At 36.9% G+C, this 26,920-nt stretch overlaps 1 protein-coding gene across 6 annotated transcripts in view; it reads right to left on the reverse strand.

Annotated features, from left to right (window-relative positions):
• Positions 1 to 260: 260 nt before the first annotated feature.
• slc12a7b (solute carrier family 12 member 7b) overlaps positions 261 to 26,920 on the reverse strand; it is a 109,320-nt gene continuing 82,660 nt past the window's right edge. For 3 of the 6 annotated variants that reach the window (XM_062991208.1, XM_062991209.1, XM_062991212.1), the window contains 16 exons: positions 25,921 to 25,978; positions 24,931 to 25,105; positions 24,319 to 24,437; positions 23,785 to 23,883; positions 21,964 to 22,083; positions 21,676 to 21,780; positions 20,906 to 21,074; positions 17,552 to 17,747; positions 17,179 to 17,345; positions 16,628 to 16,759; positions 16,026 to 16,133; positions 15,466 to 15,582; positions 13,288 to 13,463; positions 10,795 to 10,809; positions 8,268 to 8,401; positions 3,984 to 7,265 (listed from right to left, as the gene is read on the reverse strand). In XM_062991208.1, coding sequence (XP_062847278.1) covers positions 7,174 to 7,265; positions 8,268 to 8,401; positions 10,795 to 10,809; positions 13,288 to 13,463; positions 15,466 to 15,582; positions 16,026 to 16,133; positions 16,628 to 16,759; positions 17,179 to 17,345; positions 17,552 to 17,747; positions 20,906 to 21,074; positions 21,676 to 21,780; positions 21,964 to 22,083; positions 23,785 to 23,883; positions 24,319 to 24,437; positions 24,931 to 25,105; positions 25,921 to 25,978 — 1,982 coding nt within the window. In that variant the 3' untranslated portion in view covers positions 3,984 to 7,173. Of the gene's footprint in view, positions 1,020 to 3,983; positions 7,266 to 8,267; positions 8,402 to 10,794; positions 10,810 to 13,287; positions 13,464 to 15,465; positions 15,583 to 16,025; positions 16,134 to 16,627; positions 16,760 to 17,178; positions 17,346 to 17,551; positions 17,748 to 20,905; positions 21,075 to 21,675; positions 21,781 to 21,963; positions 22,084 to 23,784; positions 23,884 to 24,318; positions 24,438 to 24,930; positions 25,106 to 25,920; positions 25,979 to 26,920 lie in introns of those variants that run through there. The other 3 variants (XM_062991210.1, XM_062991213.1, XR_010011226.1) reach the window with 2 other exon arrangements.

The following is a 26,920-nucleotide window of genomic DNA, read 5'->3' on the forward strand; positions in this document are numbered from 1 at the left end:
AACGCCACAAAGAAAGGACCCAGACCGCCCCATCTGGGGATCGAACCCAGGACCTTCTTGCTGTGAGGCAACAGTGCTACCCACTTAGCCACCGTGCCCCCCCAAACTGTTCATATAAAACCATAGGAATTGCCATATAAATAGAAATGAGTGTTTGTATAAAGTCTTCTAAAATTAGTCACTGTTTTTATATCATTTAGTTGTCAAGTGGTCAGTCACCAAACTATCCTGTATTAGAAAATAACAAACTTGGAGCTCACTGTGTTTTTATCTCGTTTATTATAGCACAGTTTTTAGACATTATCTAACAGACAGGTATCTGACAGGTAGGTATAACATCAGCATAAAGTATAGTCTTGGTCTGCTGCTGGTCACCTTTATTTGATATGATATGAGTTTGCAGAGTTTTGGAAAATCACAAATATTGCTTTATCCCTTTATTCACTTACATTATTAGGTCAGCTTCCTAAAAATTACTTACAGAAAAAAAAACTTCACAAGCCCATCATCAAATTGTTTGAATGAAATTCAAATACTACTAAAAAAACTAAAACAAGGGTAAATGCATTTTATTATTTTAATTTAAATTACTTAGAGGCACAAATGTAAATTAAAGGGCTATCCTCCACTTTGCATTTACATATTACATACAACATTCTACCAGAATCTATCAGTTTTAAATTCTGGAACAGAACCACACAAATGTACACACACAAATGTACACACACACACACACAAATGTACACACACACACACACACAAATGTACACACACACAGGTGTTCTCTGTCAAATACTAAACAAGTTGCACAGTGCTGGGCTGTGAGCACGGGTCCTAATATAGAACGTTGGGATCTCATGCCACACTTGAGTGTGCCGGAGCACAATTAGTAGGCCATATTCCTCCTGTTCCTCCTCGCAAAAAGGAGAAGACATCAGCCTTCTGCTGGGTTGATGCTCTTCTGTGGCCCTGCTCAGCTCTCCTTGTGTAACAGCCTGCCTCTTGGTATCTTCTCCATGCTAATGAGACAAGACAAACCATCCTAAAACGGCATGTATGGATTTGCCATCCTAGAGCAGCTGGACTACATGTGCAACCTAAATGTTACCAGTAGTGGCAAGGACACCAGCAAGACACTAAACTGGACAAGAATCAGTTAGGAAGGATAAGGAGAGAGTATATGTCTGTGGCCACCACCTGCAAAGCCATTCCTTTTTGTGGGGGTTGTCTTGCTCTTGGCTCTTCAGTGCACCTGTTGTCACTTATATTTGCACCAAAGCAAATATAATTGATTCACAATCACTAATGTTCCTAACTGGACAGCTTGACATCACTGGAGTGTGATTATTAAGTGTTCCCTTATTTTTTTAGCAGTATATACAGTACAGGCCAAAAGTTTGGACACACCTTCTCATTCAATGCGTTTTCTGTATTTTCATGACTATTTACATTGTAGATTCTCACTGAAGGCATCAAAACTATGAATGAACACATGTGGAGTTATGTACTTAACAAAATAATAACTGAAAACATGTTTTATATTCTAGTTTCTTCAAAATAGCCACCCTTTGCTCTGATTACTGCTTTGCACACTCTTGGCATTCTCTCAATGAGCTTCAAGAGGTAGTCACCTGAAATGGTTTTCCAACAGTCTTGAAGGAGTTCCCAGAGGTGTTTAGCACTTGCTGGCCCCTTTGCCTTCACTCTGCGGTCCAGCTCACCCCAAACCATCTCGATTGGGTTCAGGTCCGGTGACTGTGGAGGCCAAGTCATCTGCCGCAGCACTCCATCACTCTCCTTCTTGGTCAAATAGCCCTTACACAGCCTGGAGGTGTGTTTGGGTTAATTGTCCTGTTGAAAAATAAATGATGGTCCAACTAAACGCAAACCAGATGGGATGGCATGTCGCTGCAGGATGCTGTGGTAGCCATGCTGGTTCAGTGTGCCTTCAATTTTGAATAAATCCCCAACAGTGTCACCAGCAAAACACCCCCACACCATCACAGCTCCTCCTCCATGCTTCACAGTGGGAACCAGGCATGTGGAATCCATCCGTTCACCTTTTCTGCGTCTCACAAAGACACGGCGGTTGGAACCAAAGATCTCAAATTTGGACTCATCAGACCAAAGCACAGATTTCCACTGGTCTAATGTCCATTCCTTGTGTTTTTTTGGCCCAAACAAATCTCTTCTGCTTGTTGCCTCTCCTTAGCAGTGGTTTCCTAGCAGCTATTTGACCATGAAGGCCTGATTTGCACAGTCTCCTCTTAACAGTTGTTCTAGAGATGGGTCTGCTGCTAGAACTCTGTGTGGCATTCAACTGATCTGTGATCTGAGCTGCTGTTAACTTGCGATTTCTGAGGCTGGTGACTCAGATGAACTTGTCCTGAGAAGCAGAGGTGACTCTTGGTCTTCCTTTCCTGGGTCGGTCCTCGTGTGTGCCAGTTTCGCTGTAGCGCTTGATGGTTTTTGTGACTCCACTTGGGGACACATTTAAAGTTTTTGCAATTTTCCGGACTGACTGACCTTCATTTCTTAAAGTAATGATGGCCACTCCTTTTTCTTTAGTTAGCTGATTGGTTCTTGCCATAATATGAATTTTAACAGTTGTCCAATAGGGCTGTCGGCTGTGTAGTAACCTGTCTTCTGCACAACACAACTGATGGTCCCAACCCCATTGATAAAGCAAGAAATTCCACTAATTAACCCTGATAAGGCACACCTGAAAACCATTTCAGGTGACTACCTCTTGAAGCTCATTGAGAGAATGCCAAGAGTGTGCAAAGCAGTAATCAGAGCAAAGGGTGGCTATTTTGAAGAAACTAGAATATAAAACATGTTTTCAGTTATTTCACCTTTTTTTGTTAAGTACATAATTCCACATGTGTTCATTCATAGTTTTGATGCCTTCAGTGAGAATCTACAATGTAAATAGTCATGAAAATACAGAAAACGCATTGAATGAGAAGGTGTCCAAACTTTTGGCCTGTACTGTACATACACACATATAGTCCTGTGAAGCTGTATCTGCCCCTCCAAAGTTCTTAGAATTTTGCATATTTGTTACATGAATATATTTTAGATCACCAAATTACTTTTAAAATAAGGCAAGTAAACACAAATGCATTTTTTTAAGTAGAGATGTGAAACAAAGTCACTGAAATCTTCCAGTCTGGAAAGGGTGGATGGTCTACCAACATTGTACCAAAACACATCAATGACTCATCCCAGAACCTAAATAAGTTAAGATAAGTCTAAGATTAGTGTACACGATTCCACAATAAGAAAGACACTCGATAACATGTCATCCATATGGTGCCAACCACTGCTAACCAAAAATAACACAAACACATGTCATGCCTACCAAAAAACTGAGTCGAAACAAAATTAAGGTTTTGGAGTAAGCAAGTCGAGATCCTGACTTGAATCCCATTGAGATGCTGTGGAGACCTCAAACAGGCAGTTCATGCTGGAAAACCCTGTAATGTAGCTAAATTTAAATGTATACACAATATATGCCTGATTTTATCTTTCTGCACTACTGCAGCCCCACCCTGGCCGAAAAGGCTGTACCTAGCACATGATCCTTCCGTAGTGTGTGTAGTGCCAACAGCTTCTTTTCACCTGCCCGGGGCAGATTCACACAGGGATCACTATCACGTACAAAGTCACAAAATGATCTCCATCATCCCCCATCTGTGTGCAAATGCCATTAACCAGCCAGCAGACGTCATAGTTGCAGCAGCAATGAGGAATCCCTTCAATCCTAAAAACCAATCATGTCTGAGACATTAACCAGTGTCATTAGTCTGTGTGGGGGTGGCCAGCCGGCCGATAACAGAGCTGAGATTTAAACTTGAGAGCTCGAGGTCTCAGCACTGATGGGCTAGTGCTGTTGTTGTTTTTATCTTATAATAAGTTGAAAGATCTGAAACATTTAATTGTGACAAATTAGCTAGTGGAAGAAATCAAGTAGGAGCAAATACTCTCAAAGCACTATATATTACATTCATTCATACATGAATACAGTAAATACTTTTCTTACACACATTATTTACATGCACAGTTTTCTAGTCTCTATTACATTAGAATCAGGTTAGAATGAGCACAGCTTTTTGTGTATAATCAGACTAATAAAGCTGTAATCAGTATCTGCTTAAATGGCTAATCGTGAATAAACCCTCAGCTCAATTTTCTGTTTCTGCTTCAGTTGAAAAAGCCACTGGTTGAAAAAAATACATTGATTTTAAGAATTTTGTTGTGATATTTTAATAATATTATATTAAATTAATCAAAAATAATGTAATTTATCAAGAGTAATGTAATTATAAGAATTAGCCTTAATAATATTTCAAAAATAAGGTCATAATGCTTCAGTAATAAAGTCTTAGGTCAGGAGGTTGGGCTCTATGTAGAAGATGAAAAGAGATGTAACATAAGAGGCAATTTGTCTGTGTTTTTCGTAAAGAGCACAATTTCTTTCCGACTGCCTCTTTTCACCTGCACGAGGCGAGGTCATATGCAGATCAGCTTTGTGTATGGAGAGCCACACCCTGATCAACGCATTATCCCTCAACTATGTGCAGGCGCCATCAATCAGTCAGCAGAGGTCGTAATTGCTTCAGTTTTGAGGAGTTCACTATCTGGGTCCCATCCTGTATAAACAACAGCCAATCGTTGTTCATGTAAGCGCCCAGCCGATGAGTTCAAAATGTCAGCTCTGGTGTGCAAACATGTTTTACCGCTGCACCACCTGAGCACCAAGAGCACAATTTCTTACACAACCCGTTCAGTATTTTAATCCTCTGCTGAAGTGCTGGAAGAAAATGTATTTTCTTTTTTTGTGCAACCACCACTGATGTATACCTTCAACAAATCCACAGTACTCCACACACTGGAAAACAACCACTGGACAGCATGCCAATCTAGTTACAGACATAATCCATCTACTGACATTTTTGAGGTTGTGAAGATACCATAATAGAAAAACATTATGCGGACATAAGCTGAACATGCCTATGTTGTAATAGACTGGGCAAAAGCGGTGTGGCAACAACAGTACCTACTGCACCACTAGTTTAAGTTATGAATAATTATAAAATATAGATATATTTTAATTTAGATATTTGATACTTGTAACAGTAGAATAAATTATGCTATTATTGCTCTTTTTTTTAAACAAGTGGCTCTACAAAGCTGTCTAACTGTAGGATATTCTGATAAACAACCGTTTCAATAGTGTATTAACTTATGAACCAGAAAAGCATTGCACAGTCACAAGTAAAAGAGGAAAAAAATATACCACCTTCCTAAAATCAGAGACTTTACAAGTTTCACCAAACATAACACTAAAAGTAACAACAGAAGTGCAGAGCCTACGACCACAGATAATACAACATATCTAAGTAAACAAGTGCATTGCTAGAAACATGGATGGTAAACTCCACAGAAAAGACTCCCACTTCCAAAAAGTTCATTTAAAAGAGTTTCTTTCTACTGTCAATTCTATTACAATGCACTGTGGAAAATACAATGTTAAGATTACACAATACTGCACAAATAAAATCCAAAAAACAGACGTTACTTTTTCACCATACCACGTCTAATTCCTCTAAGGACCAATAGAGGCCCAAGGCTTGTTGAGACGACATTTGGGAATCTAAACTAATATTACTGGTTCCTAATCAAATGACAAAAAATCCTCCAGCCAATAAAAGCTATCACATGCATTGTTAAAAAAATCTGTGCAGTTTCTTTTTAACTGTACTTGATTGTTAATACATCTAACACTCAAGTAACAATGCCACAGTGGCCTTGGCTCACTCACATATGCAACACACACACACTACACCTTTCAGTTTGTTTTTGGCACAAATCATACTTTGATACAAAGAACAGAAAAATTAAAAACTTAAAACTGTAAAGTCAAACTGTGCTCTCTTATTCAAAACCAGCTTCTTTGTATTTCTAAATGAATACAAGACACAAATCTGGTCCTTACAATTACAAACTGAACAGTGCTGGGGAAGCCAAATTAGCGTGTTGACTTATGTCAATTGTGGTTTTATTTTATTAGTTTGTAGCCTAAAATTTAAAGACTGATGTATACAGCGAGCAAATTATCCCAACTGAAAGCATTTCCCAGTAAAAAGCTAAATCAGTCATGGAAATGCAGTATTGGTAATGAAGGCTAAGCGTGTTGTAACTATAAATGCTACCAGAGGCAGGTTATTAGTGCAAGTGCCTTAAATATTCTTGGTATACAGTTTAAATTACTAGAAATCAGAGATTGTCAAAGTTCTTTGAGCACTGATGCTATGGCTATTTTTCCTGGTTTCCTCACAAAGTTATAATATATAACTCAGCTGGACAGTGAAATGCTAGTGATGCAATGAAAAAGCAACAATTATTGCATTTGCTCCATGGAAATGTTCAGTAAAATAAATGTTCCATAACTACATGCACACACAAACACATCACAACTAACTCTCACAAAAAACAAATAAATACTTCACCTAACTATCTGGAACATCCTACAACTGTTTAATATTGATTCAGTCTGCCACTTTTGAAGCCAGTAAAATTAATATGAGGAATTATGAATGGGCAACCGTATGCTTGTGTATAATTGAGTCACCCCTTGGACTGCTGCCATCCCATGATATGAAAGTGTAGCTTATAATGTGATGCTTTTGGTCTAATATTACTTTAGACTCATATCTGGCTGGGAGTCATTGTAGCAAATTGTGGAGACATCAACCCTGTCTGTTGCAAAAAAAAAAAAAGGTGGTGGCAGACCGTCACAGTGCACCCTGTAAAATACAATTTCTTCAAAGAAAAACATAATAAATGGCAGATAATATAGGTACACACACTGCTACATACAACTTTTGCTGATATTACACAGCTTTCGCGTAACATAACAAGCATGGAAGATACACACTTACGAAGAATTTCACAAAGAAAGGACAGCAAGATTCAGTAAGCACGATATAGAGTTGGTATGCTTGTTTGTGCTTGGCCTGCTGCAATTTTTTGTCCTGTCACAGGTGATCTCCTCTGGTTCGGTCAACAAAGGTGCACAGTCTCTTCTGAAACTTTACAGTTCCTCATCAAGCCATTAATCAAATCATAGTCAATACTATTCAAATACAGCTAGGGCAGCAGGTGAGTTTATGAGTAGATGGTGATAACCTCCTGACCACCACCTCGCACCAACAGGACCCTGTTGAAACCCTCTAACAAAACCTCCAGGAACTCCATATCTAAGGCATACTGGTTAAGGATTAAAATATTCAAGATCGATAGACAGATTCCTTTTCTAGCTTGGCAAAACTAAACATTACTTTCTTAATTCATTCATGCAGTGAACTGAATTGATTTATGTATGCCACAATGAAATGTAAAACATTCAAAATCATTAAGAAATCTCATTCACCGATTTGTATGAATTCTAGAAGCTGTTGATTAGCTAAGTCATGTTCAGTTTCTTATATTTGCTTCTTTAGTTATGCACTGTTATGATGTGAATGTGTCTAACATAACAGAGGTGTTAAGAAAGACCAAGGGGTTTGAAATGCTACTCATAACTTATGTTATTAAGGCAGCCCAGAAAGACACATAAAGGAGTCACAAACTGATGATGTGAGGTAAACTGAATGACACCACATTTTTAAAGCATGATGGATCCGGCAGCAATCTCTGTCTTGTTTCCTCTCTGTGATCTTCTTTATGATTTATTTAGACTTAACTATACTGACCCTTTAGCCAATCAATGTCAACTGGTAAAAAAATAAAAAATGAAAAAAAGAGTGGGCAGACCATAAATTAAGAGGATTTCCAGAGAAGGTGGCACTTCAGTATTACAGAACATCAGGAGTTTAGAGCTGGATGCTCATCTCCATTAGCAGGCAAAGCCGTCTGAGCCAAGGTGCACTGAAGCTGAATGGTTCTGTCCTATAGTGCTGTGAAACTTAAATCTTTTGCATAATCAAACTAAATTTAAAATTAGACAAAGATTCTAAAGAGATTCCAATACAGATACAAAACAAAATCACTGCAATCTGCCAGTCTGGAAAGAGTTACAAAGCCATTGCTAGGGCTCTGGGACTCCAGGGAACCAAATTATCTACAGATGTAGAAAACTAGAGTTGAACATTTGAAACATTTAAAACTGACTAGCAAAAATAAAAGAAATTGGGTGAGGGGCAAATACTTTTTCACAGCCCAGTATATATTCCTTACATTACTTTTCTATGAAAGGATACAGTTTTCATCTCCTCCACGGTTCTTAGGTGGTCCAGGCATGTTAAGGAGGACAAGCTGGGCACCTTGTGATTTGTTCAACACCACCTCATTTAGTTTCACTGCTGTATGCATGCGTCGCACATTTGCCTGGTTGCTGTTTTAAAGAAGCATGAAGATATTATTATTAAAAGACTGAGCTCTGAAAAGTTCTGAGAATGGATGATAAACTAAAGATGCAGAATACAGGGAAATAAACAAGCTGGGCTTTGAGCACTGTTTACCTTAGGCAAAGAATTAAAACCATTTTAAGGGTTCCTATAAGAGATAATAAGGCTGAATTGCTAATAAGCTGATAAGTACAACTGTGTGTTTAATTGCTGAAAAAAGAAGAAGAAGAAATAAGAATGCTCAACTCTGGAGTACTGCTATTTACTGTGGCCCTTCAAGACTGATCTCTGGCATCCTTGCCTAAGGTTAAAAATGCTTAAAGCCATAGCAGGTAGGACACGGATGCAAATTTTGGTGATAACCGACCACCTTAAGTTGACAATTAACTGTTAACTGACAATTATATAATGCCCCATTAAAATATAAACATATCACCAAATTTCATATCAACAAGTCTTCATGCTTTACTGATAAAAAACAGTGTAATATAGTTAATGTGGCAGTAATCTAGGACTAAAACATAAATGGCATAAGCAGAACCAGCTCAGCATTCAGAATGAAGATTTTACATTCTGAGTCGGCAATGAACAATTCATTACACTAAATAAACATGCCAGTAAAAGAAGAGATAAAGTCGGTATAATTAAGGTATTTCTGACAACATTAGTGCAGTTATTATAACAACTAGATGAATAGATTCAATAAGAAGAACAATGAATGAGCCATTAAGAAGCCTGAAGATTAAAACAGAATACAGAATGTTCTGGAAAAACAATATTCATGTGGTCGTCAAGAGTTGAAATTAACTTGACAGCACCTTATTAATAATAATACCTTTATAAAGGTATGCTAAATAAATTATGCTAAATATCCACTTAATTTTTGAAAAAAAAAAAGGTTACACACAGATCCACATGTGCAGAGTTTAACAAGCAGTTTGACCCCATACTGACATGAAACAGCTTCAGTTTTGGTGCCCAGCTGACCGGAGGCAATGCAGAGTTTTGAACCGACGAGTTCAGAATCTCGGCATTGGTGTGCTAGCGGAATATCCCGCTGCGCCACCTGGGCACCCTAAATTACATTTTTAACTGACAGCATTAATTTAACAATGACATCGTGGTTGGTTATCAGTTGACATGCCTAGTAGGATCCAATAGACATTCTGCAGAGGTATAGAAATTGCTTCTATTTTTTTTTATTATTTTTTTTTTATCTATTTTTTCCCCACTTTCTTTTCCCCCAACTTTTATCCCCATTCTAGTCGTGTCCAATTACCCTGAATGCGTCCCCTATACTGATTCGACCCTTTGCCGCTGACTGTTGCCACTCAACTGACTTGCACCCCCTCCAGCACGCAATCAGTACAGCCTGCATTTTTCACCTGCACGAGCCAAGTTCATACACCGAGAGACACTGCGCACGGAGGGTCACACCCCCCTCAATGTTATTCCTCAGCCCTGTGCAGGCGCCGCAGTTGCACCAACTATGAGGACCTATGCTCCGACTCTACCCCTAAGCCCCTGAACAACAGCCAAACTTTGTTCATACTGCCGCCCAACCCAGTCGGAAAGGTAGAGCTGAGTTTCGATACGATGCATCTAGAAACCCAACTCTGGTGAGCTAGCGTACTTTACCGCTGCGCCACCTGAGTGGCTTAGAAATTGCTTTATTTAACTGGTATAGTATCACGCCACATAAATAAAAGTGAATAAAATATTTAATTTGTAGTGAATATTATTTTGACTGTCCCCATATTCATACCCCTTACCCCTTATTCTCTGGTATCAGTACTCCTAAATACAGAATTAAGCTAGAACACAAAACATGCAATTTAACATACAACTTTAGCTCAAATTGAAAATAATTTGTACTCTTAAGCTTCTTTTATTTCCATAAATCATAAACAAAACCTAATTTGGTTAGTGTGCATAGCACTAAATGATGGTAAGTAAAGCAGGACATGCGCATAGACTAGATGCAAATTAAAATAAAGCACAGTTTTACAAGACTCAATCAAAATAAACATGCTTTTCATTGCAACCTGGTGTCAATTTCACACCCCACACTCCCATAAATACAATGAAAGTCCTATAATTACTATGACATAGAGATTACTCTCAAATGTTTTATCTATTTAGAACTTTTCAGATATTCTCAAACAGTAACAAAGGAGATAACACCAGGTTTTGTTGTGTGAAAAGCACATATTTTTTGACTGACCAAAAACTACATAAATTACGCTACTAAATATTATTACAGCTCTACAAAGCATGCATGTATACACAAAAGCATACATTGCGATTATACTGGCTACAGACTAAATGACTGCTACAACACACAGACACATGGCCTACAATCAAAAGAAAGTGAACTTACAGACTCTCCCACTCTCTGAAAGGAGGAAAATGGCACAAAACAACAAAGACGGACTTAGACGTTAATGCAAACCCCTCATAAGGATATGCCAAACATCCTAGCAAAACCACATGTTAAAATGCCTAATGCTATTTACTAAGCAGCTTTGAGGTTTATTTAATAAATACCAAGGACTGCATAATTTATTCAATATACATATAGTTACATTGTCTATAACAGGTTATAGACAAAGCTACAATAGAGCAGTATTAATCAAAAAATGTAATTATCACAATATTAGTTTTTACTAAACACAATGTTGTTTAACACAATGTTTGGTGTCAGACATTTCTTAAATTTTTTTTTACGCACTGTTTTTGCCATAGATAATGCACACACATTTCTCTTAAAACCAGAATCAAAATCTTAAAAAAGCAAAAAATATAGTCTGGAAATCTAGTTTTATGCAAACTGTTATTAATATGTTTATTTAACCCAATAATTAAATCTAACAATGTTGTGAAGATTAACAATGTTGTTTGAAGGATATGAAGATTTGTGCATGTATAGACTTATCATTATGTTACCTTCTTATTATTACTGAAGTAACAATAAACCAAATGTTGGACACCAAACATGCCTTTTTTATGAGATTAAGTAAAAAAACATTGTTTAAACTGGATTTTTTTTTAAATTGTCCTTTTACCAAAACTATATATACAAACCCAATTTCCAGAAAAGTTAGAATATTTTGCTAAATGCAATAAAAAGAAGAATCTGTGATTTGTTAATTCCCTTAAATTTTTATTTAACTTGATAAAAGGAGAAAGATTTCCAATGTTTTTACTAATCAACTAAATTGTATTTTGAGTTAGTGTTTCTGCATAGAATCAATGTTTGGCTGTCTATTTTTGTAATAAGGGTTTTGGGTTGCATTTCTTGATGCAGTGGTGGACTGTGTTAAGGGACAACAGTTTTCTGAAGTACAATTGAGTCCATGTGGCTTTATTTATCACAGTAGCACGACAGGTTATTACGCAATGTTGTCTGATGGTTCGGAGACCATGCACATTCAGTAGTGGTTTCCGTTCTTGCCTTACACGAACTAAAAATTCTCCAGATTACCTGAATCTTTTCACAATATTATGTACGGTGGATGGTAAATTAACTAAATTATTTGCAATCTTGCATTAAGAAATGTTCTTTTTGAACTAACTGACAATTCTCTCATGAAGTTTGGAATACATCATTGGTTTGATGAAGCCTCATTTTATACCCAACCATGATTCCCTCACCAGTTACCAATTCACCTGTTTATTGTGGAATGTTTCAAATCACTGAAACTTCAAGATTCTGTCATCTTTTCATGCTTATTTTGCCTTTGTCACAACTTTTTGCGAGTGTGTGCAGGCATCAAATTCTAAATTTGTCATTAATTACAAACTACAATGAAGTTGATCAGTAAAACACTGGAATAGTCTACTTTTTAATTTTGTCATTTAAATAAAGATTTAAATAATTATTTTCTTTTTATAAATGACATTCTACAAAATATCCCAACTTTTCTGGTTTATACATTATTAAATGCAGTGAAGAAATTTGGGAAAAGTTACATGAAAAAGTTATTTCTAAATATTATTTGTTATGTAAAATCTAAATTATTAAAGTCATTACAGTACTAGTGTTTATTATTCTTATAATTAAGGATGTTGGCTGTATGAAGGTATATTAAGAAACACTGAGACAGGACACATGATGAGATCATGACCGTTAGTCCAGACAATGTGCTTACACACTGGGCCATGCTGTTCAACATTAATGGCTTTGATATTATACAACCAGCACATGTACATTTCATGCAGGTTGCGCCCTTCAAAACATAAAAACCCAACATGCAAACTTCTTTCATATCAGTGCTGATAAATCTTAACTATTTTCATTTTTTTGTTATGTAAATTAACCAGTGAGTACAAAAAGAATATTGTGAATACTGAATAGCTGGGATTAAGGTCAACCAGAGTCTCTGGAGTTTTAGGGTGCAAATGCACCTTTGGCAGGGTGGGGGCCTATTAAAGAGCATCACACACATTTACACCTAGAGGGCAATTTAGAGCAGGCAAGTTAGAGGACTGGAATGGCCCCCAAGAAACCTAATGGAAAAACCAGGGAGGGTTGCCAAACTCCTCACAGACAGTGACCTAGAGGCAAAAATCAAACCCTCGAAGGCACCCTGACTGTCTGCTACATCAAATACAGGTCTGTTCCATATTTAAATTAGTGGACCTTTAAAAAAAAAATAGCAGATATTCTTATTAAGCTATAATATATTGTAGATGCTAATACAGATGCTTTTGGTGGTTGTTAAATGTTTAGCCTTGGGTTGTACCACAAGTAATACCTACAACCAATTAATGACATTTATCAATGATTTATACATCAAATTTAAATAAATCATTTCAGTTTGGGCTTCATTTTGAATGGTTCATTTTTCAAGTGTGTAGTGTGTGTACTCACGGTTTCATATTGAAAATATCCTGCACACCCATGTTGGCAGTATGCTCTCGGTTTCGATGGCGCTCATTGAAGAACTTCTCTTTGGTCCAGGTCATGTGGACCCGGTCAGGAGTGGCATCAGCCTTATCGTTTATAGCAGCATGGGATGCTGTGTTCTTATCATGAATTAGCTGAGCCTAAAAAAATATTAAAACATTAAATTAGTTCACCTAGACCAGTAATTAAATATTTTTTTAAAAGCTATTAGTGAGTGAAGTCTTCAGGAAGATGTGCTCCCTTTGGGATTGTACATTTCTATAAAGTTTTTTATTTTCTCTTCTTTATCTTAGTGAGTTTTCCCCACTGTTATCTTTGGATTAATATGATGACACATTAAAAATAAAACAGAAAAAATAAAGAAAGTAATGGTCTGTGGACTACACTGACCAGCCTATATATTAATAAATCCGTCTGTGACACAGAAAATGCTTCCTTATTAATAAATGCCACATAATTTCAATTTATTTTTAACTGGAATCATTGTCAAGTGACATTTGCATCAAACTTTTGGCCCATTTGAATTGATATTAACTTTGATAAACTTATTTTTTTTCCCCAATTCGGACCTATGATCCGACTTTCTTACCCTCTAACCCTGAACAACAGCCAATCATCGTTCATGCTGCCGCCCAGCCCAGTCGGAAAGGCAGAGCTGAGATTCGATACGATGTATTCGAAACCCCAACTCTGGTGCGCTAACGTACTTTTACCGCTGTGCCACCTGAGTGGCTAACTTTGGTAAACATTGACTGGAAAATCTGTGCTATAAACAAATACCAAGCCCTCTTTGTTGAGCTGACAAATATAGCTTGCTGGCTAATCAATTAAACACACATAGACCGTATATCAATGTATTAGTTTATAAAATAAGACCTTATTCAGAATACCATTTTAAATTAAAATCTACAGACAAAAGTCTGTTACTGCAAACAGCACCAGGCACCACATTTATGTGCCAAATTTATTATGCTCAGTTTTGGAAAGCTACATTTGCTTTAGCTCTCGTCAGTGAAAGATAACACATCACTAGCACGCAGTATACAGTGCATACAGTGTTGCCATCTACTGGATGTATTTTGCACTACAAAAGCAAAAACAAAATAAGCTAGAGTAAACTGCTAACGGGCTACATTAAAAACTACACTAAATCCTACTAAATATTTATTAATAAAAGCTGAAGTTGACCCTTTTATAAGAATAGTGTCATAGTGTAAGTATGTTTTAGTTGGATGGCACAGAGCTATAAAGACAACGCCACAGAGCTACAGGGCCCATGCTACATGGGATTAACCTTTCCTTCCAGTCATAGTTCAGGCACTATAGTTTCCTTCTACCTCTTAAAATTATGCAAAGGGGGAGTTATGTGAGTGATTAAGTAAATGGAATAGGATCTAGTACCCTGTAATGAATAGGCATTCTGTCAAGGCTGTATTCCTGCCTTGAACCTTGTGTTTCCAGTTGTGCCAGAGGCAGCTCAATTCTGATTAGAATGAAGCAGATTTTAAAGATGCCACAATGAATGAATGTTTTGTGCAATAATTTTGTATTAAGGTAGGCTGGTGTTTGCTACATAGGCAAAATTTACCTGAAACATGACAAGGCACTGCCAAAAACAATGAATAGCACGGTTTTATAAAAACAACTATACAGTAAACCCTTTATGTTTTATAGGACTGACAGTTTTAACACATACTATTGGTATTAAACATGCATTATTAGATGATGCAAGCCTGCATGCAGCATGATGCACATTTGTGAATGAACTGTAAATGAAGTGGGGTCAAAAAATAAACTAGCATTACCTGTTTTAGCTTAGTATATCTGTCTGTAGTAAAGGTGTTGCTTAATAATATGGGGTGAAAGGAAAGAGGAAGACTATTTGTGTTTACAAGGAAGTCACAAGGAGGCAGAGGTGACTGTACACGGTCTCAGTGGTGCATGCTTAATGGGAGAAGTCACAGTTACAGACCTACATGAAATCAAGCAACAGAGAGCCTCGGGGTAAAGGTCTACATTAAATACGTTTATCTGAAGTGCTTTAATTTGATGTAGGGCTCTCTGTACTTGTTTGTGGCTCTGTAACTGTGGGTGCTGGATCCAGGGTGTTGGTCTCAGAGGCACGGTTTTCCTATCCACTACCTCATTTTCCTGTTCGTCCTCCAGAACAGCGCCCTGGTTACTTGAGCCAGCGCTCAGGGCCCTAGAGTGGTTCTTCCTCCGAATGGAACTACGAGATTCATCAGTGATGCTCTGAATCTGAGGGGGAGTATGTGCCAGTCCCCATGGAAGCAGCAATACAGAAGATAAAGGGCCATAAGTCATACTGTGACATAATAATGTGCAATAGCGATCCTTCCTGGGTCATGTAATGTTTTCACAAAGATACAATCAGTGCATGTTATTTCATTTTAATAACATAATAATAATCCAAAACTAAATACCCATGACATCATTTACATTTTTGGTAAGCAGTAATAAAATTAGATACGTAAACACATACTATGCAAAGTATAAAGAAGCACAATATTGTTCTGTTAATTTTATGAGTTACAATGAGCTATCTACAGCCAGCGAGTTGAAGCGGTCCCATAATTAATATTGATATATAACCGCTGATATGTTAGAACTGCAATTAATGCCCTTGAGTGCAACCACACCATCAATATTAAATCTCAATAACAAAGTAAGGGCAACATTACCTCTCTATTACGCTCAGTCCTGGAAAGCTGCATCTGCTTCAGCATCTGAGAGCGCTGCTCCATTACCAGCGTCTTCTCATAAGTGAAAGCTGAGATATCGCTATCATGCTGTATTCACAAACACACAAGAGAACATTAAGACAAGTGACACAAAATTTCAAAATGAATTTAGTTCAGGGTTTGTATTACCACTGCACTGTGGCAATAATGCATACAGAAGTATGACTGAGTGATATTTACATTAATGGTGAGAAAGGGTGACTGCTTTTTCATATTTTTCCATTATATACAATCTTCAAAAAACAAAGGGAGTGAAACTAAATACTAATACAAATGATTAATTTTCTAGCAACTGAAATGGGAAAGTAGGAAAATCAATGATCAATTCCCAGCTTAGGAAATTAAACCCAGCCCACTACCACTGAGATCCAGAGATCTGGGGTTCAAATCTCAGCGGTGCTATCAGTTATTAAACAAAAATTAAGACAAACGTTCAGAGTTTTCACCTAAACAAAATAGCTTATGTTTATAGCAAAATTCAAATCTTCTTTATAAATCATTGTTTTATTACACAAGCTGCATGTACACTTACTGCAACTTACCATTTCTACAACCTCAACCTCGGCATCCAGTCGAAGATGATACAAAAACATCTGCAGATCTTTCTTCATTTGAATGCTGTTATCATCCATTTGAGCCACAGTAAATATGCGCATTTTACACTTTCGCCACATCTAACAGGGATACCAATAGAAAAACAACAGAGATATGGGAAAAGAATTACAAATGAAAAAAATACAACATTTATGAAATGACCTCTACACCAAAGAATAGAGAATTCACCATGTTATATTTCACTTTTTTCAGCAACACCAATTATTTGTTTATTTTACATTTATGTGGATTGATTATTGATTAAATAAATAGTTTTAAAAAAGAAAATATTCATAATTTATTCAAGTACAACAGCATCATTTACTGAGTGTAATAATATTTAATAAAGTATATGCTAATTTCTGGTAAATCATACATCAAATAATCATAAACCACAATTTTTTTAAACACATATTAAAAGTCCATATTAAAGCTAAATAGCAAACAACAGGCACTGTACTGAACACTCGGGAAACTTTGTACTGTAATTACTGTTTACCTTGTGCTGTCGGAGTAGAAAGGGCAGCAGCATGAGCATTCCTCCATCATGAACTACCCACCACACATCTATAGTGCCCTCACGTAGCCTTTCCTGTTGAGGAAAGTCATCTATATTCTTAGCCACCAGCAAAGCCTGGTGTGCTGCTGTGGTCTCTCGTATAGTCTCTGAGGAACAGGGTAGGAAAGCATGTTTTTAGTCTAGAATTTTTGATGTCAGCAATTTAATGATCATACTATTAATAAATGGACATGTTTAAATGTTTAAGCATTTCATCAATTAATTTATTCATGATCTTTTCTTTTAGTACATTTAGAGTCATGGAGGTTTAAGAATTTATATATAAAAATACTTTTTTTTAAAAGATACTAACCAATAAAGTTTTTCCATGAAAGAGGGTCGTTGGACTGTTTCCAGGAGCTTGGCCAAGCCATCAGCACCGTGTTGTGTTTCATGCCACCAAGACCAGCCGACTGAATCAGGTGGGACATACCATCACGTAGGTTGGATGTGACCACCACATGGCAGAAGCCCTTGGTTTTTTCTCCAGCCATGGCTGTTTTAATGTTCTACAAATGCAAAACAATACTAATTTAGGTTTATTAAATTGTTGATGCAATATTTCAGCCAGCACATCGGTCATCCTACATAATAATTCATAGACCACTGCTGCAGGCCCATAACAATCAATAACACAAACAATGTCTACGGAAGTGTGTCCTCCCTGTCGCTGTTTAAAGACTAGCTTTTGGTGATTTATTGGGATTTCTGTGAGCGGGCATAACATTTTTACTGGATGAATGAAGATTAAGAACATCCTTTCAGCTAAGCCACACGAGTATTTCTGGTAAGTGACTAAAAAAACGACAAACTGACTGACACAAGACAAGACCTTTTTTATAAGAATCTTTTTTATAAAATCAATTATATGCATCCAACTTTGCTGGCAGCAGTTTAAAATAAGGCCCCAGTAGTATGCTGCTTTTTACTGAGCACTTAACTGTGGAAGCACTTCTGTAAGTTACTCTGTATAAGAGTGTCTGCTAAATGTGGAAATTATAAGAGTAAATGTAAATGCTGCTACTGTGCAAAAACTGAGGTCCATAAAGACGTTTGGTGTGTAGGACCTGCGTTAAACCCAATAAGGATGAAATAAAAAAATTAAAATGTGAACTACAAGAGCCAGGCTTTCTTGTCCAATGTCAGTACCCTTACAAACCATAACAAATATTCTTTGGACTAAATGGGCCAAATTCCCCACAGACACACTTCAAAATATTGTGGAAAGCCCTCCCAGAGGCTTCAAGTTAACTCCAAGTTAATGCTAATGGTATTACCAACAAGCTGATCATTTACATTTTCTGCATTTAGCAGACACTCTTATTCAGAGCGACTTACAGAAGTGCTTCCATAGTAAACATTAACTTACTCTAGTTTAAGTAGATAACAGTCCAAGAATATAAATCTGCTGAAACTCTGTTAGAAACAAAGTGTGCTTTTTTTTTCTTTTTTTTTGAGGAAGAAATGAATAAGAGAGTTAGTTAGTAAGTACATGTTAGCTTAAGTGCTTAGTAAATAGGTGGGTTTTAAATCACCTTTTGAAGACAATGAAAGACTCAAGATGTTCTGACAGACAATGGAAGTTCGTTTCACCACTTGGGTGCAAGTACGGAGAAGAGCATTGATGCATGTCTTCCTCGAGTTCTGGGTGGAGGATCAAGTCGAGCAAGACTAGTTGCATGGTACAGACCGGGGTTTAAATAGACCTCGAAGGTAGCTTTGGGCTGGTCCATTCTTGGCTTTGTAGGCAAGCATCAGTGTTTTAAACTAAATGCGTGCGGCTACAGGAAGCCAGTAAGAGAACACAGCAGTGGTGTGGATCATGAACATAAACACATACTTTTAGCCATTTATTGTAGCTGTTTAAAAATTTTGTATTGGCAGAAAATATAATTTAGAGCTGAAAGCTGTTATTTCTTTTTAGTGCCACTAGGTGTAAGTATATGTCCAGCTTTAGACTAAGACTACGTCAGTCTCATAAAACAACAGTCAAACAAAGTTTGATTTAGCTAACGTAGGATTTATTGTCAAGGGTCAATGTTGTTTTATTAGTTATTTTATTTTGTTATACATCCAATTATCATGATATGTAATGTATGTCTAAAATTCCTCTGTTTAGTGGGCTCCATCAAAATATCTATAAAATTTTACTTACATGTATGTATGTTTGAACTTCTAATCAAAGCTATTACGATTTTTTACGATTACTTATTAGTTTTTGTATTATTTTAATATACTTCATATTATTCAGTTACTAATATTTCAATACCCCCACCTTAATTGTTAAATGAATGCTACCATATTTGTGGTAATGTGGTATCAACAGGAACAATTTTACACTACAGGCACTGCAACAACGTACAAACACTTTCTAAAAATGCAATAAAAACTGAAATCTGTAATTTGTTAATTAGCTTGAACCTTTATTTGCCAGACAAAAGAACAAAGAAAAGATTTTCAGTCATTTTAATGACAAACTCAATTCTCTTTGTTAAATGTAGAAATTAATGCCTGCAGCACACTCAAAAAAGCTGGGACTAAATCTTATTTACTACTGGGTCACATCACCTTTACTTTTAATTATACTTTTTATTTGTTTATGTACTAAAGATAGTAATGGTTGCAGTTCTGCAAGTGGAAGTTTTACCCATTCTTATGTGGTCACCATTGTCTGATTCATCTCTTCATGATGTGCCATACAATTTCAATAAGAGACAGATCTGGACTGCAGGCAGGGAGTTTCTGAGCAAAATTAAGACAGACACAGACTGTTTTAAGTGACTTTTCAAGTCTATCATGGTAGCATGACCGTGTAAACCAGTCATGGTGGCGTGACAGTAGCATGACAATTTCTCAAACAATACTGACTGAGGGCTTGATGGTCAAGCACATTTAGCAGCAGTATTTGCCCTTTAACACAGGTTTGTAAGTTAATTCAAACCACAACCCACACTTGCTTACAAAGACTAAGCCTTCGGTGGATGCTCTATTTATACTTAATCTTGATGACCTCACATTACCAGTTAAACTGCTAATTGTAGAACCTTCCAGAACAGTGTTACTTGTATAACTTTAGTCTTATTTTGCTTCTGACTCAACTTTAAGTGTTTCAGATGTCACATTCTATTGTTTTATATATTTACAAAACAATTAGGTTTGTCTGAAAATGTTCTACTTTTATCAGTCAAATAAAAGTTTGAGTAATTAGTTTTTAGTTTTTATTGCATTTTTAGAAAGTGTCCCAACTTTTCTAGAAATGTTTGTATAAACCAAGAATTAGTATTTGTTCCAACAAAACTTTATAAATTAGGTTTTATTTGGTACATAAGTACTTTTTTCATTTCATTTTTATCAACTTCTTTATCCTGGTCAGGGTCGTGGTGGGTCTGGATCCCCTTGGAACCCCTGGCTGCAAGGCAGGAATACCCTGGACAGGGTGCCAATCCATTGCAGGGTTTCTGCCACCCTAATACACAGCTATTCATGTCTGAATAGATGCCTGGCCGTCCGATTTAAAACTGGATCTCAATTGTGGTGGGTTAGCATAACAGACTGCTGCACCACCCATCTTACATAAGTAATTGTTAGTAAAATCTGGAGGTTATATTGCATAACACCAGCAGTTGTGCAATACAGCCCTTAAGTAAACTGAGAGCTGAAGTTTTACCTCTTCTGCTTTTTTGGCCTCGTTGTCCTTGGTGAGGTAGGTACCTTCCAGCACAGAACCCACAATGGTTAGGCCCTTGCCTGCTTTAAGTTGTGTGGTTAGGGACAGGAGACGGGGGTGCTTCACTTTCAGCTCTGAGTCCAGGTTTAACAGCACCAGCAACTGAGGTCTGAAAACACAAAAGCAATAAGTGATGTCAGACATCAGCTTCCAAAAACTGAAAGCTTAGGTGTAAACTGCCGTGCTTACATATTTGTATGTTAAGGGTATATCTGTCTGTCTGTCTGTTTGTCTGTCTGAACTAAAACTGAACAGTTAAAATAAACCTTTTTCCAAATAAGAATTTAAGCATAAAATACTGGTAATCTAGAGTTGTAACAGTGAAATACTTTGATACAGAGATTAGCAAATTCAATCTGCCTGTGGCAAGCTATACCGGCAAATAATGTAAAGAGGCTTAGGTAACATTGAGAATGCAGAAGTACATCTGTGTCCCATCCACACAAAACATCCTGTTCCATCACACAAATGGCACAACAAGTTTTGTTAATTTTGGCCTGAATTAGGCCAACTGACAGACTGCCAGTAAAAGAAAGAGAAAATAATTTAACCCTAATTGTATCAAACTTTCATATTGCAACTAAGGCAGCAAAAGCAATTTAAATAATTTATGGATGGTAAAGATGGAAATAGAGACAGTTTAGTAAGAGCAGTGCAGGAGAGACACCACTTTGTTTTTTTTTAAAGTGACAGAACAGAAGAGCCTCTACCTCCAGTTCTTGGTGTGTGGTGGGGCTTCCTCCAGCCGAATGAGAGCGTAGCGAGCAGCATTGAGAGACAGACCCCTTATTCCATCACCCCATTCCTTCTCAGCACTGTTTACACACATGCACACACACGGACACATGAGCTGCTGACATTACTACTTGTGTTCATCTCCATGTCACATGAAAACAATGCAGTGAACTAAATAATGTTATTCTCTCACACACACAGTGGCACTGGTCTTGGCTTTCTGACCAGTGCCGGTGCTGGTAGTGCCATGCAACTGAGCTTACCCTCTATATTCTATGTATTTGTAGATACAGGTAGCGATAAGCATAGCCACCAGGGCATAGTACCAGGAGGAGATGAACATCAGTGCAAGACACAGGCTCATACCCAGAAAAGACAGTGTCCTGTTAGACAGAAGAGAGGGATTTAAACGTGTTTATCAAAGAACCATTGACAGCCATACATCAGTTAAGTACAAATGCTAAATAGTAATGATGTACTATTTACTGTGTGTCATTACTGGCAACTATGATGTTTGGGTTGTCATGGAACTTAATATTAGACCTACTTAATATTAAATGTAATTTTTGGGAGAAGTGTACATACCGTATTGTCTTGTTACTGTAAGTACTACTAAAAGTTTGAAAAGACCTCAGATTAGGTAAATACACCATAGGCCCAAAATTTGGGAACAATTGACCAAAAGCTTTACAGGCATTAACATAGTCAAGCTAGAAAATGATTGACACAAATTTCTTCTTGTAATCTTGTTATTATAATACAATTGATTTTTTAAACATCTGTCAAGACCGAACTGAAACACCTGAACTCACTAATTAGGAAGGATGTCCATACACTTTTAGCCAAGTCCCCACACCCTACTTAATATTAGATTTTATTTACAGGACATACAGTATTTAAGCAGCATGTCACTGCTGCTTTTACTTGCACACAGCTCAGTAAATTTGCATAAGGGAGAGGCACTCTGGCCTAATGTGACTAAAACAGGAGCTCATAATAGAATTTAACCAGGCTTGAAGGATAAAGGAGGGACCAAAAATAGGACATACCCACAGCTTAGAAGATACACTCATGGGCAACTTAAGTTCCATTATTAGATTGAATCTCATTTTGCACCATAAAACTGTCCCGAGTCATATGGCATGTGTAGGGACTGTGTGAGAGACAATGTGTATATCTGTGGTGTGTGTATGTGTGTGTATCCTTAGTGAGATTTGAGACTCTGTAATTAGTATAGTTAATAGAAACAGAGCCAGTTTACACGCTGTGCTTCCATGAGAACCCAAACAGTCATTACAGGAGATTAACTAGATCTGGTTCACTTACCTGGGATAATTTAATTTTTAAAGGAATTAAAAACATTCCTTTAATTAATGAACCAAACTCTTCTCTGCCTGTTATAACAGTTGTATGTCACTTTGATCCAGTCACAGCATATATTTTAACATTTTTATTTTAAGAAATTAGTTGTTTTCTTAAGCAAAAAAATGTCACTGACATTTCAAATTTAGAGTGGTTCATAATATATTACCTTATACTATACCAGTGTTATAGTGCGTACTGAGTAAACAAAATAGACTATTTAAAATTATATAAAAGAAAACAAAAGGTTGGAAGAGTTTTGAAAAGCTTTGGAAAAAGTTTGGAAACCCTGGTCAAATGTCATGTTTTACTGATTTTCTAGATAAATCCTCATCCATCACACCCTCTACAGGTAACTTGAATATGGCATTTTCTGCTAATTTAAAAACTAACATATTACATTAAATAAAACATAAAACCCTGAATGTGCCACCAACCTTGCACATGCCACATTGTATGTGCAAGTTCTCCTAAACACACTGAACAAACAGTAATTATACAATAAAATGTGCAGAAGTATGTTTCCTGTACAGGATGAACAAACTTAGATAAAAAGAGCAAGGGGTGTCCAAACTTATGAACAAAGCCGGACATATAAAGATAAAATTAACTAACAGCAGATAAACAATTACGAAATCAATATGACTTAGATGTCCACTTAGATGTATAAAAATCCACCAAATATTTTTATAGTTTAAATTATCCTGACAACTGTTCCTCACCAATGGTAGTACTTAAAACGAGGTCTCCAATTTGGGGTGCGCAGTAGAGTCTGGAGAGCACAGGCCAGGTTCACAAACATGTAGCACATCAAGAAGAACCTGTGAGAACACACACACTGTTTTTGGTACTGCAGCTCAACAGCCTTCATGAACAAGCATGAAGAAAAAAGGTGAGCTGAAATTGAGAAATGGGCAAATAGATGACGTTAGCGAGGAAATTAGAGCTGCAGGAGAGTTATGGGAAAGGGTACAGTTATTATCTTCATTTGGGCTGATGAATGATAAGTGAAGATAAGTGGACTCTACTTAAAACAGATGAGAGCAGATGAAAGAGCATGGTGTCCTAGTGATGACAAGATGTAAAACGTTAAAAAGATGTAAAAGAAAAAAGAGGAAAAAACAGGGAAAACAGTGAAACGATGAAACCATTACAAAGTACATTGCAGTACAAAGACAAATAATAAGTACATTGCACAAAGTAGCTGGCATAAGATACATAGATGTAGTAGTATATAGAAAGAGGGGCACACTTACATGGAGAGAATGGGGGCCACAGCATCCAGTGAGGCAATGAGAATGCCAGTCTCACAGATGCCAGCTGTAAGAAGCAGGGCCCAGGTGGGCTCACCATTTGCTTTTCCATGTCCAAACACCTTACAGCATAACCAAGAAAATAAATGATCCAACAAACACATTATACAGCCAAAAGTATGTGAACACACCTTTTAATTATTCAGTTCGGGTGTTTAAACTACACCCATATCTAATGTGTAAAAAAAACAATAATATAAAAAAGCCTCTAAATTTTGGAAGGAAATCCAGCATGATCATGTCCTCTGCATTAAGGTCCCATTATCCACCTGCTTAAAAGCTAATTAATTAAAAGCTAATTAACACCTGATTTGCAATCGTGTGCTCTCATGAGGGATTCTATTCAGCAGGCATTAAAAGTGGCATTTTGTGTTTAATTTGGAGAAACCACTTGTTATATTAGCTATGTTGAGCTATTTAAATTGTTCTTGTTTGATTGGTTTATTGCAAACAGCTCAAAGTTTGTAATTTTTCCCAATAAACCTATTTTGCAATGGATGATTAAAGAATTTTGATTGTAACTGTTCATTTACATAAACATAAGCGTGGTGATACCTCCAAGAAAGGCACAATGCCATCCCGAGCGATGGCCTGCAGCAATCGAGGTGCGCCAGTGAGACTCTGCAGACCAGCTCCACAGCATGAGAAGAACGAGCCAATCACAATCACCCAGGGTGAGGGCCACGACAGAGTACCAATCACCAAGTTTCTTTTGACAGAATCTCCATATCTGAAAAAATGCATACAATTTAGCTTAGATTGCAAGTCTTCATGTTCTATCCTGGTTCAGCAATGCAATGTGGAACACATATTAGTAAATAGTTCATAGCTTATATTATTGTTTACACTATAAGATAGATATTTACTTGTTTACATTATAATGTAGATATGTATTTGTTTACACTATAATGTAGATATACCTTAACAACTCTGGATTTAACAAAAGAAAGTGTTAGAATGTGCATCACTTGTTTCTGGTTCACTTTGTGGCTTCAAATTACAGATCACAAGAGTTGATATAAAAATATGGGTTTTTTTAGGAAAGCAAATTCACTTTTACCCCTCAGCACAGTGTTCTGAGGCCTTTTTAGGTTTTCGAGGGTGTGTTTCAAATAGACTGGTTCCAAGTTTTCTGGAAAAACTTAAAGTAAAACCTCATTCAGAGCATTGTTTTTCTTAATCCTCAGTGTTCCTTATTCAGTATTATTTATACAATTTAATATACTGTGACTTAACACCCATAATACAGCACTAGTTCTACCTAGAATTATGTTTGTTTTCTGGACTTGTCTGTGTTTAGTCTAGCTCCTTGTGGTTTGATGTGTGCTGACGTTAGCCATTGTTCTTTTGGAGTTTATGTCTATTTTGAGTTGCTGCAATATATCTCACTGAAGTTAGAGCCTCTAAGAACCTTTTGTTACACAATCTGCCAGTGATAAATTGTCTACAAACATTTAATTCTGGCAACTGCAATCAGTATGAAAGAGTATAATTTATAAAAATTAAATAAAATTACAAATGAATAAATAAATAATGAACACTTACTTGTCTCGAAGCACCACTCCCTCAATGCAGGAACCAAAGAGAATCACACAAGAAAGGTCTGATTAACAGAGTTAAGACAGTTACTGTCTCAGATAAAAATGAAGTGAAGCAAGAAGGGGGATGGGCAAATTTGCAAGGTCATTGAAAGACCAGAAGCCTTAGAGCAGGGGTGTCAAACTCATTTTCACCGAGGGCCACATCAGCATTATTGTGGCCCTCAAAGGGCCGATTGTAACGTATTCTGCTGTGATTGCAGTCTGTTGTTTTTCTTGGAGGCTAAATTCTGCATTTATATTGTCCTCCTTTACCACAGACACAGCCTCATACCACAAGAGACGCACCGGTTTCTCTTCCTGAAGCACAAACTTGTTTTCACCTTCATTAAATTTCCTCCTTCTGCTTAATTTTCTTACTTATCTTCTTGTACATTTTGGGATTATGTGTAAATATTTCTTAACATCATCTACTGGCGGGCTGTGTCACTTTGCAGGTCACAAAATCAACATGCATTTTGAGAGATGCAGTTAATGTAGGATTTTACAGTGTATTTTAAGACAATTGTTCTGCCCTCACTAATAGTTTATCCCCCTTGCTCAGCTAGACAGACAGACAGACAGACAGACAGCTCTCTTCAGAATACAGCCGGTTTTATTTGCTTCCCAGCTGTGTGATACACTGTGTGCACCAGAATGAAGTAAAAATACAAACAATAAAAACAATAAAGAACTTAATACAGTAAAAGCACACAGCTGTAGTCAAGTGTTACATCTGGTACAATATGAGATTTAACCAAACGTAAAATAGCTCTAAGGAGTTAGCATTTTGTGTAAAGATACTAATTGCTATAGTAACGGTAACAATTGTATTTAATTACGGTAAATTTGTAACTAAAACGCTGTGATATACTCAACAAACATTTACAAACAACTGAGAATATAAACGCCACTACTTACAGACGATGCTTTGGTATTATGCTTTGGTATTTGGATAATTATTTATA

The sequence above is a fragment of the Trichomycterus rosablanca genome, chromosome 3 (genome assembly GCF_030014385.1).
Source record: "Trichomycterus rosablanca isolate fTriRos1 chromosome 3, fTriRos1.hap1, whole genome shotgun sequence".
NCBI classification, from domain to species: Eukaryota; Metazoa; Chordata; class Actinopteri; order Siluriformes; family Trichomycteridae; genus Trichomycterus; species Trichomycterus rosablanca.